Source organism: Brachyhypopomus gauderio, chromosome 18 (assembly GCF_052324685.1).
Source record: "Brachyhypopomus gauderio isolate BG-103 chromosome 18, BGAUD_0.2, whole genome shotgun sequence".
NCBI lineage: Eukaryota > Metazoa > Chordata > Actinopteri > Gymnotiformes > Hypopomidae > Brachyhypopomus > Brachyhypopomus gauderio.
The window spans coordinates 10,280,398-10,294,036 of record NC_135228.1 but is presented as its reverse complement, the minus strand read 5'-3'; the positions used below and the strand labels follow the sequence as shown (position 1 = coordinate 10,294,036).

Sequence of the window (13,639 nt, the reverse complement as noted above, 5' to 3'; positions counted from 1 at the left end):
AAAGCAAATGAAACACAAAATGCTAAGTTTTTGGATGTTCTTTGTAGTGATTCAATGTTTTTCTATTTAAAAAAGAAAGGGGTTTAAAAAAAATACAAAGCTGATGCTGTTGTGTATTAATCCAGATTAAATTAATCTAGACACAGATGACTAATCGGTTTCATCACTCGTGGCGGACGCCGTTTGACTCGTGTGTTGTAATCTGACGCCAGAATGTTAAGCACCGCGTTACTTTGAGTGTTGCACCCGTTTAATTATCCCGCACAGCACATTACGGGTCTGTTTGCAGTGCGACCCTCGGGCTTTATTATGGGGATTCCTGGAGATTGCTGCCCCTTCCGTCTGTGAGAATTTGTTTGAAAGATGTATCTGTGGAGCGGTTTGTTCTCGTTAGCGTTTCTCCTCGGTTTTAGCATTACACCAGGTAAGCCCAGTAACATTTGTTTCAAGTTTGTAGATCATTTTGTCAGCACACCGTTGGCATCTTGCAAAAAGCTTTTTATTACTATTTTATTCCACTGGCATTGTGGTGCCTCGTGTCATTTTCTGGACCAGTTATACCCTCAAAACAAGTGAAATTAATAATCTAATACATTTCGAGAAATTCTCGATGTTTTCGAAGTGGTTTTTTTTTTTTTTTTTTTAGAATATGCATGTATTTAATTTGAGTAAAATTCGCATTTGAGTTGGTGTAGCATTACTTAATGAGGTAAATACCTCTGCGGCAGCTGCAGTAGGACCGTACTCTAATTCCTTTGTAATCTGTACTACAAGAGAAACTTTGTTCAGCTTGAGAAATAATGGTCGTCTAGGAATACTCAGAAATACGCAGGATTTTCAGCGAAAATCACGCAAGATCATGTGCCTCTGGAACAATTTAAATATAAACTATGTGTATGCAGAAGATTGCAGGTTCATTGGTTATTATTGATCAGATAAATTGATTCGGTCATTTAATGTTAGAAAATGTTCCATAATGCTAAATCACAGGAAACTAAGGAATCAAACACGGACGGAAGGCACGGCAAGTAAAACAAGTACGTGAGGCTGTGAGGCTTCAAAGTTGACTTTTCTTTATGCTGGTGCAGGTGCCCCGTGCAAGTAGAACGGGGCACCTGAGAAACGGCCTCCTGGGCACAAGTATACAAGGTTATCAGTCCTGGAAGAACCATCTTTGTAAAAATATGTTCGAATCTTTGTTAAAAAGACCATTGTTATAAAAAAATTATAATAATCAAATGCAATTTTGGGAGTTTCTGTGGGTCTTTGCTCACCATCTTCCCTCCAAGGACAGAGTGGGGCAGAAGATCTTAAATGTTTGGTGGGTGTGTAAACATGGTGGGGCAATAACAATCACCCGTGAAAAATGTAGAACAATTTTGATTTCTTTGTACTGTTGTCGGGCATTAGAGGGTTTCGTTAATGCAACTGTATCTACAATCACTAACGTGACCAGCTCTTCTCTTCAACCAATACTTGGGTCTGTATCTTCATTACTGAATGTATTTTTAACTAGCCAGGAGGAAATATGTCAAGCAGTTTCTGGGCATCAAAGGTTTTAAATCTAGGGATTAGTCTCCCAGTATTTGTGTACATATATGTAGTTTATATAAAAATAACTAGAGAGAGTATTTTTTTAACTGAAATATTTAAAACATAAAATGAAAAGGGGTATGTCTTGCCTCACTTTTAATTTATTTTCATCCTTGTCAGAATTGTACCACATTTCATCCAGGAATAAAAATTATACAGTTACAATATTTGGACTGACAAACTGTGAAGCTTGTTTAGGTTTCTAGCATGTAATGATGTTCTGAAGCCTGATTTTATCGGATTCTAATGATCTGTAGTAATGATCTGCAAGGTTTGGACTGTAGCCGTCCGTAATTCTGGAGCGTTTCAGAGCTTTTAAAACATGACATGCATGCTGTATTGAATTTAGATCAAGTGACTAAGACAAGAATTTCACCACTCAAGAATTTTCTAGTTCTTGGCCATGAAAAACACCTTGGCTGCCAAAAGAGTGAATTTGGGCCATTGTCCTACTGCATGATAAAGCACAATACACAGCAGTATTTGAGTGCATCTTAGCAGGCAAGATTTTTCTGCAGACTTTAGAATTTGTCCTAGTGCACAAGATCAGTAAAAATATGTGAGACCGGTTCAGTGATAGCTGAGGCTGTCCAAGAAAAGCAACTTAAGCGTCTGGTTTGACATTCTTACCACTAAGGATTGCCATCATTGAAGGATGATACTTATAAAACATTTAACAATTGGCAGGTGCCCTTTTCCAAAGCAACAACCAGAAGCCCTGGTAGTAGCTTTGTAGTATAATACTAAGTCAAATACTCAGCAACTCTGTGCATCTGAAGACAACGAGTAGAAGTTAATTTGGCCACCAGGGTGCCAGTACAGAATAGTCTGTACTCTGTCATGGTGGTTCAAGTAGAGCAGTACCAGTGGCTGGAGAGCTGTGTGCTGCTGAACAGGTTTGATAATGGCCTTTATGTAGGAGCTGGCTAATTAGTACTTTGCAAGCAAGAGTCCATGTTTAAAAGGTGCAAAAATGAAAACAATTAAATTGCACTCAAGATTGACCATTGGTGAAATATTTGTGGTCTTCACAATATGGCCAGTCTGTATCGCCACAGACCAGTGCAGCGTCATGGTCCCTCTTTCCCCTCCCCATTAGTAAAGCATCTTTTTTACAGCACAGTGGTGTTTCGCTTTGCATCTGAAGTGATACTAGGGGAAAGAGCTGAGTACACTTATCCGGAGCTCCAGGGAGCAGTCAAGAGTAAATGAGCGCTGCCACTTCATCAGGGCTCCACTGCTGCAGTAAGCGTTTGCATCTCCTGCATCTCCTCCATAATTAGTGTATTCAGTGCTAATCTGGAAGCAGCAGCCTTTATCTAGTGTTGTATTATCTATTGTATGAGACAGGGAACTTTGTGGAAGATGAAGATAAAATATAATTTATCGGTGGCCACTGGACAGGTTGCGGTATAGATTTACCAAAGGTCCATTGCACATAGCAGGTGGCTGCAATATTCCTCAGCCTGGCACAAGGGCAAGTGTGTTAATTGTTCTCTCATTCATCAGGCACCCGTGAGCTGCCAGGCAGATCCTTCAGAGTTTATAGCCTGGAACTAGAGTGTAATCTATTTGGCTATTAAAAAGCAGAGGTCACCTATTTTATGTGTTCCATCTTTATGGACCGGACATAATCTCACACTGTGCTTCCTGTCCTTGTCCTGTGTTGCTTAGATATTGTATGGTGATCTATATAGAGCTAATGACAGCTATTCTAAGTGAGACCAGCACTTGATACACTGGCAGGTGCTGTAGACCTTTAAAAAAAATTTCCTTACATTCTTCAATCCAATAAATACCCTTAAGATGATCTGGCCAGCATAAAAAAAGTTAGGTTTTTTTTCCAAAGAGGAGTAAATTTTAATTTCTCCTGAAATAGTCTGTAATATCGATGCAGTTGTCTCGTTGATGGTTCAAGGCTTTTCATCTGCGGTGGGGGATGGCCTGCAGTTAGTGCAAATGGAGAATCATTCAGGCACTACAGATTGGTACTGCTCCATTCTCGCCTTTCAGCAGTCGTGAATCAGTTCCCTCACCAGCCACACACCGAATGATTCCAGTACAGGAAATGTTGTATTTAGGAGCCTGTCATAGAAGTTGTTACACCTTTTATTCTCTGGCTGTGTCTCTGCAGTGTGTTGGGGTGCTCAGGGGAAATATGCCCACAAGCTGCTAAAGGACTTGTTTGCTAATTACACCAGTGCACTGAGGCCGGTGGATAACACGGACGACGTCATAAATGTCACCTTACAGATCACCCTCTCTCAAATCATTGATATGGTAATGGTGCATCATTTTTGCAAAAAATGATCAGCCCTCTTGAATGTCATGAAAGTCAGATAGATTACATACGACGCACACACATATTGTCCCAGGCTGTATCAATATTCAATATTCATTACTGCATTTTCAATGTCAAAATGAATAATTCTTTCATTAGAACATAACAAAAATCTATAATGAGTCTGTTGGTTGCTTCTACCAACTTTGTAAACTGGTTGGAAGGGATTAACACCCAGTCTGCCTTGTATATTTGCCCCAGAATATTTTCTAGCATATATCTATATATACATTTAAATATATATATTAAATATAGCTGTGATGTAGGCCAGCAACCTAAGCAGCCCAAGGGGTTTTGAGTAAATTATTTATGCTTGATTAGAATGCATGATTAGAGTGTACTTTTAAAAGTAAGGAACAAGTATTAGGAACTAAAGGTTTTCACCAATAGTGCCACCTAGCGGCCAAATGGTTTGAAACTTCACACAATGTCAGAGTCCTGATATATGCATGGCATTCATGTTCTGTGTTGATTGGCCAATGTTAGGCCTGTGAAATGGATGATGAGAATTAATTGACTGATGTCTTTTAAGAAACAAATTCTGTTGTTTTGTGTAACATTGTTTCAGGATGAACGGAACCAAATCCTCACCACGTACCTGTGGATTCGTCAAGTCTGGTTTGATGCATATCTCATATGGAATAAGGCAGACTACGATGGACTTGATACCATCCGTATACCTAGTAGTTATGTATGGAGACCAGATATAGTCCTATATAACAAGTAGGTTGTACTGGTATTGAGTGTCATCAGTTTTAGTTCTGCCTTACCATCCTGTCTGTTAGTCCCACTCCTTTCTTTTGACAGATATCTGTTCAATCTGGTGTTGCCACAGACACCATGTAAAGTTGTTTATTTACTAGAGTGTTGAGCCACTTGGTGTGGTTCTTTTCCCCCATCACCTAGCTCGTACTGTAAGCTGAACAGAAATCTTCCTCTCTGCTTAATGTTATCTCAAATAATATTCAAAAGCTACTTGTAGATATACAGTATGGGTCTAGTGCTCATCTTTTGCTGTGCAGAGTTTGTAGCTGTTTCTCTGGCCTCTTCTAAGTGGTTCGTTGCTGACCACACAGTTGTCATTTTTGAGTGGCACCCAGTCAACCCAGCAGTGAGAGTGACACCAAGCTGCGTCTGACACCGTTACACCAGTTCAACACCCACATCCATGCCAACGCTATCACTGCTGTGCTGAGAATGTTTCACCCTACAAATGATGTCTGATCATTAGTTATCAGCACTAATCTGATAAAATTAACATACAATTATAAGTAGTTCCAAAAGCAATTGAAGGTGATGGAAGAGTCTGGAGGCTATTACACATGTACTTAATTTGAGATGATGTGTAACCCAGGAATCACTACGAGCACATTATGATTCAAGAATAAATCATTTTAATAAGGATGTTTACAACATATTATAATTTAATGCCTGGTGAGGTAAGGAAGTACGTAAACAGAGTATTGCCCGTCAGAGGAGAGGGCGTGAGTGAATAGTTTAGATTCCCTCTAGTCTTCCCTCTAGTTCAGACACTTCCTGGGTCATTGCAGGCCAGCTGACCTATAGGACTCACAGCACAATCATCGATTCTCTTGAAAATAATTGCAAAAAGTTTACGAGACCCTGCAAATTCCTACAGCATGAGTCCAGTTTTAATTTAGCCCTCTGAGCTAAATTTAATCACTTTTGCTATGTTTTGTATTCTAAACTTCACCAAGTGCTTATTTTTCATGTTTATGTTTGCAATTTCTACTGAACATTCAATAAACCTTGATATTAATTTACAATGTTTTCATTTATTGCTGAATATTTTGCATTTATAAATGCAAACAATTTAAATATTTACCAGATTTATGCTTTCTGCTGAAAACTTTTACTTGCACTTTGCAGTTTTTGTTAAGTTTTAATATACGTCTACATTGAAGTTATTTGGAGGTAAAAAAAACTCTCTTCATAATATATTTTCATACCTAATGTAGATTTTTCAAGAACTATTCTAATTTCCTTGTGTTAATTAAGTGTTAATATTAATCAATAACACATTTTTATGCTGTAAACATCCTTATTTAAAAAATGTATTGAATTGGCATGGATTGACCTTCGATCTTCAGTATATTGTGTATTATTTTACTTAGAATATGATCTTTTTTCAAAATTAAACCTCAACCATTATTGCACTATTATAGTGCTTACTCAGTGCTGTTTTCCAAAATTGTTCGTATTTCTTTCAAGTGAATATCACAAGTGATTGAAGAGTATTTCAGATGTGAGTATCTCTTTCTTTTTCAAAGGCTACCTGTGTGTTTTATTTCTTAATATCTATTCATAATTGCAAAGAATATCTAATCACCGTTCAAGTTTCCTACCCTCAATAGGTTCCATCATGACAATCTTAACTGAGCTTAAAAGTACAGAATATTAAATATTCACTCCTTGAAATGCTGATATATTACTGAAAAACAGAAATATAAAGCATCTTTGTCTGTGTTTGGCCAAATATTTACCTAACAGTGCGGATGACCAGTTCTCTAGCTCCATGGAGACCAATGTTGTGATCCATTATGATGGCCAGATCACGTGGGATCAACCAGCCATCACCAAAAGCTCCTGCAAGGTGGACGTGTCCTTCTTCCCCTTTGACTCTCAGCAGTGTCGTCTCACCTTTGGCTCCTGGACCCACAACGGCAACCAGATGGACCTCCTCAATGCCCTGGACAGTGCTGACCTTGCAGACGTTGTGGAGAACGTTGAATGGGAAGTACTGGGAATGCCTGCGAAGAAGAACATCATACTGTACGGTTGCTGTTCTGACCCGTATCCTGACATCACCTACACGCTGCACTTGAAGAGGAGGGCTTCCTTCTACATCTTCAACTTACTCATCCCATGCATGATGATCTCATTTCTGGCTCCCTTGGGTTTCTTCTTACCAGCTGACTCAGGAGAAAAAGTGTCCCTTGGTGTTACGGTTCTGTTGGCCCTCACTGTCTTCCAGTTGTTGGTAGCAGAGAGCATGCCTCCATCCGAGAACGTGCCACTCATTGGTGAGATGTTACGTGCTCTTGTAGTGCGTTGACTGATTTGAATATCAGAATCACAAATGCATGCTAAAATATTTTTTCAAGATTTTAATATCATACAAAGCCAAAAAGCCAGCATCTGTAATCACTATCTGCAGAGGTCACATGGCTTGCAATTATTGTATTGTGGTGTCTCTGTAAAAACAAGCAATAAAAACCCAAACCAAAAAAAGCATTACATTTGTTTTGGCACTCTAACACATTTATGCATATAATATCTCTGGAGGTAAAACGTAGGCTCAGATGTAATGCACAAGTGGTTTAACAATACAGTACTTAGCATGAATAATGTAGCATATCAATTCTATTGCTGAACAATATTGCCTAAGCTGCATTTATAATACTATTGAGCTTCAATCTAGTCAGTGCTAAGTGCTTAAATAATACTTTGTAACAGCCCTCTTGAGACATGACAATCATTTTATGGCCTCATAGTGGTAATTTATGGACACTAAACAGATATGGTTGTATCTGTTTAGTGTCATTTGCTCTGTAATGCAATCTGCTGTAATTAATCAGTCCAGTCTTGTGCTCACAGGCAAGTACTACATCGCCACAATGACCATGATCACAGCCTCCACAGCCCTGACCATCTTCATAATGAACATCCACCACTGTGGTCCTGAGGCTCGGCCTGTGCCGGAGTGGGCCCGCCGCTTCATCCTGCATTACCTGGCCCGAGTCTGTTTTGTTCATGAGGTGTCGGTCCATACTAAGAAACCTGTCCAAGGAGGAGGCAACTGGACGGTGGATGGCCCAGCGAGGGAGGAGGACTTGGCTTCCAGAGTGCAAGGAGCTGCGACCAGTGAGGCGAAGGAACCTCAGAGGCTGGACTGTGTGGAAAAAGCAGAAGAAGATCTGAGTCCAACCATGTCTTCAGACGCAAACCAAACTGACTGCGTTAGTGTCTGGAAGGACGGGGCGTCAGGAGCAGCTGGAAGGTGTGGTGGGTGGGACAGGAGAGACGGGAAAAGACGAGACGGACGCGTTGGTGCCACAGGTGGTAAGGAGTCACTGGAGAGAAAGGAGGTGGTGTTTAAGGGCCAATGCCAGTGTCTTCACCAGTCTCTACTGAGGAACATCGAGTATATCGCCAGCTGTTATCACGAACAAAAGGCCACACAGAGACGTACTGGCGAGTGGCGTAAAGTTGCGAAGGTCATGGATCGTTTCTTCATGTGGATCTTCTTTATCATGGTGTTCCTTATGAGTTTGCTCATCTTGGGAAAGGCTGTCTAGGTTGTCACACAATATGCATTCCATTTTGATTTATTCAGATGGCAGCACCACATGAATTCTTCTCCAGGAAGGACATATGGCTAAAGTAAAAGTTGGAAAAATATGTCAGATAGAACTTTTGTTTCTGTAGTTTATGTAACCTGATGCAATTTAACTTGCTAGTCAGCAGTAGTTAAATTGGTAGCTATCCTTATTGATCGACAATGTCAATGCCAGAGAAAAGCTCCTGCTAGTTTGTGATCTATCTTGCTAACTAAGCTAGATAGCCAGCAAACAAATATCACAGCAAAACTTAAGGAGCTGCCTTTCTGAGTGACTGATGTACAGTACTCCTTTATTAGTGAACACGTGGAGTGTCTGTTTCAGTGTTGACATAGGTGCTCTGTAAATACTGTGGGTGTAGAAGTTTTGTTCTACATCAATTACAGAAACACTTAGTGAGGGTAAAAGACAATGAAAATGAAACCAAACTAAATTCCTGTCTCTTGTATTCCACTGACTGCTTGTATTTTGTTTAAAACATTGCATGTTTCTGCATGAGAGACATTTAGTGGACTTTTTCTAGATGAACAAACTCTGCATTTGAGACAATGACACTTTTGAGAAAATGTCAGTGTAAATTTTTAGATGCATTATGCAATGTCAGTGTTTTCATAGCTTTTAGGCAAAGCAGAATGAAGAAATAAACCTTAGTGTCAGTAAGTTCATGGGTCTTCTGTCCTATGCCACTTATTACATCGCAGCAATGGAGGATGAATCCATTGAAGTGGAGTGCTGCTGGCACCTGTTCTGATTCTGGCATGTGCCACTGTGTATCTCTACAGTCAAAGCGATTTCAACTAGGGAACGGTGCATGAGAGCTGCATGAACTGCTAATGGGGTTTGAACTCATCTTTGGGCTCTGCACACCTTCACAGTGATTCAGCTTGAAAAATGTGAACACAATTATACAATTATCGATTTTCCATTCTTCACATTGGCAGACATGACCTACACTGACACTGATGCAACACTGAGGTGATACTAGAACAACTCCACCACTCACCAATGGCCAAAAGTCCAATAGTTAACATTTCAAACAAGGTACTCACAACATACAAACATTCTTTTGGCATCTGCCAAACCCATATTCGCACGTCAGAATGCCAGACAGTGAAACATGATTCATCCCTCCACACGTTTGTACTGCTCCAGAGCTCAGTGTAACCACGCTTTACTCTGGTCCAGATGATGCTTGGCAGTACACAAGCTTGTGTGCTGTTACTTTGTGGCCATGGAAACCCATTTTATGACATGATACACAAGTTCTTATGCTAATGTGACTTCCAGCAGCTGTTTGAAATTGTAATGAATGATGCAACATGAATGGGGATGTTTACATTTACTTTTGTGGTCCCTATCTGTATGTTTGCATGCTCTACCATGTTGTAGCTGGAAGCCTGTGGTTGACAGGAGAAAAGCCCAAGCATAATTATTAGGAGTGTTGAACACGTTTGGCCATATACTGCATATGGTTAAAATCTGAAACTGAGGTGTACATACACTTAAAAAAGTTTGATTGTAAGATTTTATTTCCGTCTTTATAAAATTATTGTATATTAAATACAATATTTTTAATTGTACTTGTGATGTGTGTATATTTGTGATCTGTAAAGCCATGTCAAAGATGAACTTCTGACTCAGTTGAGACAGACGATAAAGACATATCTTATCTTATCCAATAAAGGTTGTTACAGTTTAGTAAAAATACATTTTGTGTGCTTCAGAATATTAAAATTTAGTACACTTTAGTACACAGTATACTTTATTTATCGTGGAAGTTTTGGTTTCTGCAGTCCCAGCAGGTCCAGGTCCCATTCAGCACCTCCTTCCACGCACCCCACCGTTGACCCAGCGTCTACAATTTTCCACCTTTGAACCCATGCCAGTGCCTGCCCCCCCACTGACTCTGTCCTTACCATTACATCATTACACTTTAGTTACTGTCAAATCTTTGCTCATGCTGTAGACCCTTTGCCTCTGTTGTAAGAATTGGCTCCAGCACTACACCGCCATACGGACTACAGCCGGTAATTGTTAGTAGAGGTTTCGGGACTTGGGCTTCTCTTCCTTTCTCCTCTCGAGTGCTTCTCTCTCCTCTTGGGTTTGTCCTCCATCTTTTATTTTGTTCAAACTGAAAATACTACTTACCTGTCTTTTTCTGTGTATTCCAAGGACTGCGATGTAAAGGAGATGGTAAAACGCAGCCAATGACCATCTCCTTGTGTGACTCTTTGCTGTGAAGTTGCCAACCATCTGATCCGTAACATTAACACCTCTTTAGGTTGTAAAACAAAATTGGCTGTGGTCATTCACTGACTTGTCATGGTGAATTGAGCTCAGTGTGAATACTACCTTAACCTTCCTCTTCTGTAAAGGGATCATGGTGTTACACTTCTCACCAAAATTCAGAACTGAAGATTCTGGGCAGTCATGGCCTGGTGGTTAGGGAACTGGTCTTGTGACCGGAGGGTCGTGGGTTCGATTCTCAGACCTGAGGCCATGACTGAGGTGCCCCTGAGCAAGGCCCTTAACCCTCAATTGCTCACTTGTATGAGATAAAAATGTAAGTCTCTCTGGATAAGGGCGTCTGCCAAATGCCGTAAATGTAAGATAGTGAGGTTTGGAGGCCTTGAGTACTGCTGGTGATTTGTGTTTTTCCGTAGCTCTGCAGTATCTGCATGTGAAAGTCTGAAAAGTGATGTTATTTGTTTTATTGGTTTGTTCATCTAGAATCCAATCATATATTTTCTGCATTTAATTGTGCATTAGAAGTAGAATAATTTTGTAAAACACAAAGAAGCGCTCTAGCTAGCTCAGCTTTGTTAGCATAAACGCATGGATAAACTTTCAGGATTTGTGCCAAGCTGTGTGCCTGATTGCTAACGTTGGTGGATGTATATCTAGTTGTACTGTAAATATTTTTTCTTCGGTGAGGGTTGTTGCCACCACCATGCAGACAAGTTCTGACGTTTTATGTTCCCAGTTATGGTGCAACCAAACACATCACTTTCTTTCATGTTGTGCTCTCTTAGTTTTTTGTCTAAATAGACTTACCCACAAGGCAGTAGTGCAGTTGTTGGCCATGAACAAGAGCCAGTTAATGTGTGTGATTGCAGGAAGACATGGCACAGAGACGCCTGGTCTTTGTAATGGAGGGAGTGGTTGAATTACAAACCTGTCATAGATACAGAAACCAGTATATTTACATAAGACATTACCTGGATGAACAATGAGAATTTACAATAAGAAAGTGTGACATGGGTGAAACCTGATATCAGTTAGAAGTCCGGCGTCACATTTCCTTGCATTTGTTGGCATAAGTCTGCACACATTCAAAGGTCAACACCTACAGGACATTGGTTCAGTCAATCAGCTGACTTCAGAGTAAAATAGTGGTGCCAGCAGTGGTGGATTATGATTTACTATTGACAGCTACTTGGAACAGGTTGTAGGCTGTAAGTACTTAGTAGTTTAAGAAGGTTTACTTAAGTGATCACTCAATGTACATCAGTTTATGCTCATTCAAATGCTTGAACTGTATTTACGAGTCTATTTACAGAATAAATGTATGTAAACAGCATCCAGTATTGAACACCCAAGGCTACTCGTGAAAGTGTCCAATAAAGGTTGAGGCATCGTATACAGCACACAGCACCCAGTACTCACTAACTCACTTCAGAATACAAAAGTGGTACAAGTGATGGTCGATCACAATTTATAATTGTCTACACAATATATGTCAGCAAGCTGGGTTCAGCTACAACAGATAAACCTTTGCTAAAGAAAGTACACCCAGTGACGGCTGTGTCACTGCTTATTAGCAATCTAATGTCATTATTGACAGATAAAAATGCCAATATATCTTAACAGTTTTAGAGGAGCGGAGGATGCTCCTTCAGATATGTTTCTGGTTCCATCTCAACGGGAGACCATAAGACCCTTTTGAAGTTGAGGTCAATTTTAACATAAATAAGCAAACTTCCCTTTGAAATATTCATATTTCCTCCCTCACACAAGCAGTAAGGTTAATTAGACCTTTGCCTTCATTAGACACTGCAGGGAGGATATAAATCTTATGAGAATTTCTTCTACTGTCTTCTACAACATGCACAAACAGGACTCATTATTTTAGATGATAATTATCTGATTTTTAAATTTTAATATGATACTTTTATTGCCTTTATTGCGCCCCTCCCAGTCAGGTGTCCTGTGTTGTCGGACGGCAGAGCGGCCAGCCAGCAGGTTTGATGAGACCTGAGGATCCTTAATTGGTGCTCCGGTTGTTGCATGGACGGCACTATTGTCCTTTTGTGAAGACTGTAGCTCTGTGACTTGGTTTTATGATTGTTATGTGTTTTATCCAGTCCTGTTATTAAATATTTGCTATTGGTAGTGATCGAAGTAACTGTGTATTCATTGTTCATTACAACCACTGTTAAATTGGAGTCCTGGGGGGTGGGGCCCCAGGTGGCGTAGTAAAATGTATCTATCTGCCAAATAGTAGCGGACGGAGTGAGCAAAGTGATGGCCGCCAGGATACACCAGCACTGAGATAACACTTGGTTATTGTGCGCTTTTCACTGAGTGTTCTAGTAGATAATGACATATTGAAAAATATACCAAAATGATCAGAGATTGCAACATCAGTAATTTCAGTATTATTAACATCTATGCGTTTAGAAATGATCAAATCTGAAATGTGGCCGTGCTTATGAGTTGGGCTTGATACATGCTGTATGAGATCAAAAGAGTTAAGCATCCTCATGAATTCCGAAGTGATTGGATTTGTGGATATATCCAAGTGAGTATTAAAATCCCCAGCAATTAAAACATCAATCAAAATCAAAATCAATTAAAATCTTAGAAAGCATTTCTGCAAAATCTTCAAGAAAATCTGTAGGCCTATGTAGTCTGGGAGGATGATAACAATCAAAAGAACTGAATAAGTACTGTTGAGTTTTACTGCCAGATATTCAAACGTAGGATGTTCCCCTAATGAGATCTGCTTACAGCGGAATGCTTTATGGTAAAAACATGCAACACCACCACCTTTCTTATTTACTCTAGAGACATTAAAATAGTTAAAGTCGGGAGGCGAAGCTTCTTTTAGCACTATTGCTCCATTGCTATCAAGCCAAGTCTCTGTTAGAAAAAGAAAGTCCAGACAATATCTTCAATTAATTTAGCTATTATAAAAGACTTGCAATAATGCAAAAAACAACACATAATTGTCCATGTCCATTTGCAAAATGTACAAAAGCATTTGCAAAATGTGAAACACAATAAGAAATGCAATTATGATGTGCACAAGTGACAAGGAGATGTGGAGATTGAATGAACAGTT

At 39.7% G+C, this 13,639-nt stretch overlaps 1 protein-coding gene across 1 annotated transcript; it reads left to right on the top strand.

The window, feature by feature from the left end:
* Positions 1-167: 167 nt before the first annotated feature.
* Positions 168-10,002, top strand: LOC143482183 (neuronal acetylcholine receptor subunit alpha-10). Its single transcript, XM_076980470.1, has 5 exons — positions 168-424; positions 3,728-3,873; positions 4,503-4,657; positions 6,446-6,978; positions 7,553-10,002. Exons 1-5 carry the CDS (start codon positions 364-366, stop codon positions 8,251-8,253), a joined length of 1,596 nt encoding a protein of 531 aa, XP_076836585.1. The 5' UTR covers positions 168-363; the 3' UTR covers positions 8,254-10,002.
* Positions 10,003-13,639: the final 3,637 nt, after the last annotated feature.

Excerpts from the sequence above, each read along its gene's own strand:
- LOC143482183 (XM_076980470.1), top strand. The coding sequence starts at position 364 with ATGTATCTGTGGAGCGGTTTGTTCTCGTTAGCGTTTCTCCTCGGTTTT. Across the intron at positions 3,874-4,502 it reads TCTCTCAAATCATTGATATG|GATGAACGGAACCAAATCCT; the intron begins GTAATGGTGCAT and ends ACATTGTTTCAG. Across the intron at positions 6,979-7,552 it reads CGAGAACGTGCCACTCATTG|GCAAGTACTACATCGCCACA; the intron begins GTGAGATGTTAC and ends TTGTGCTCACAG.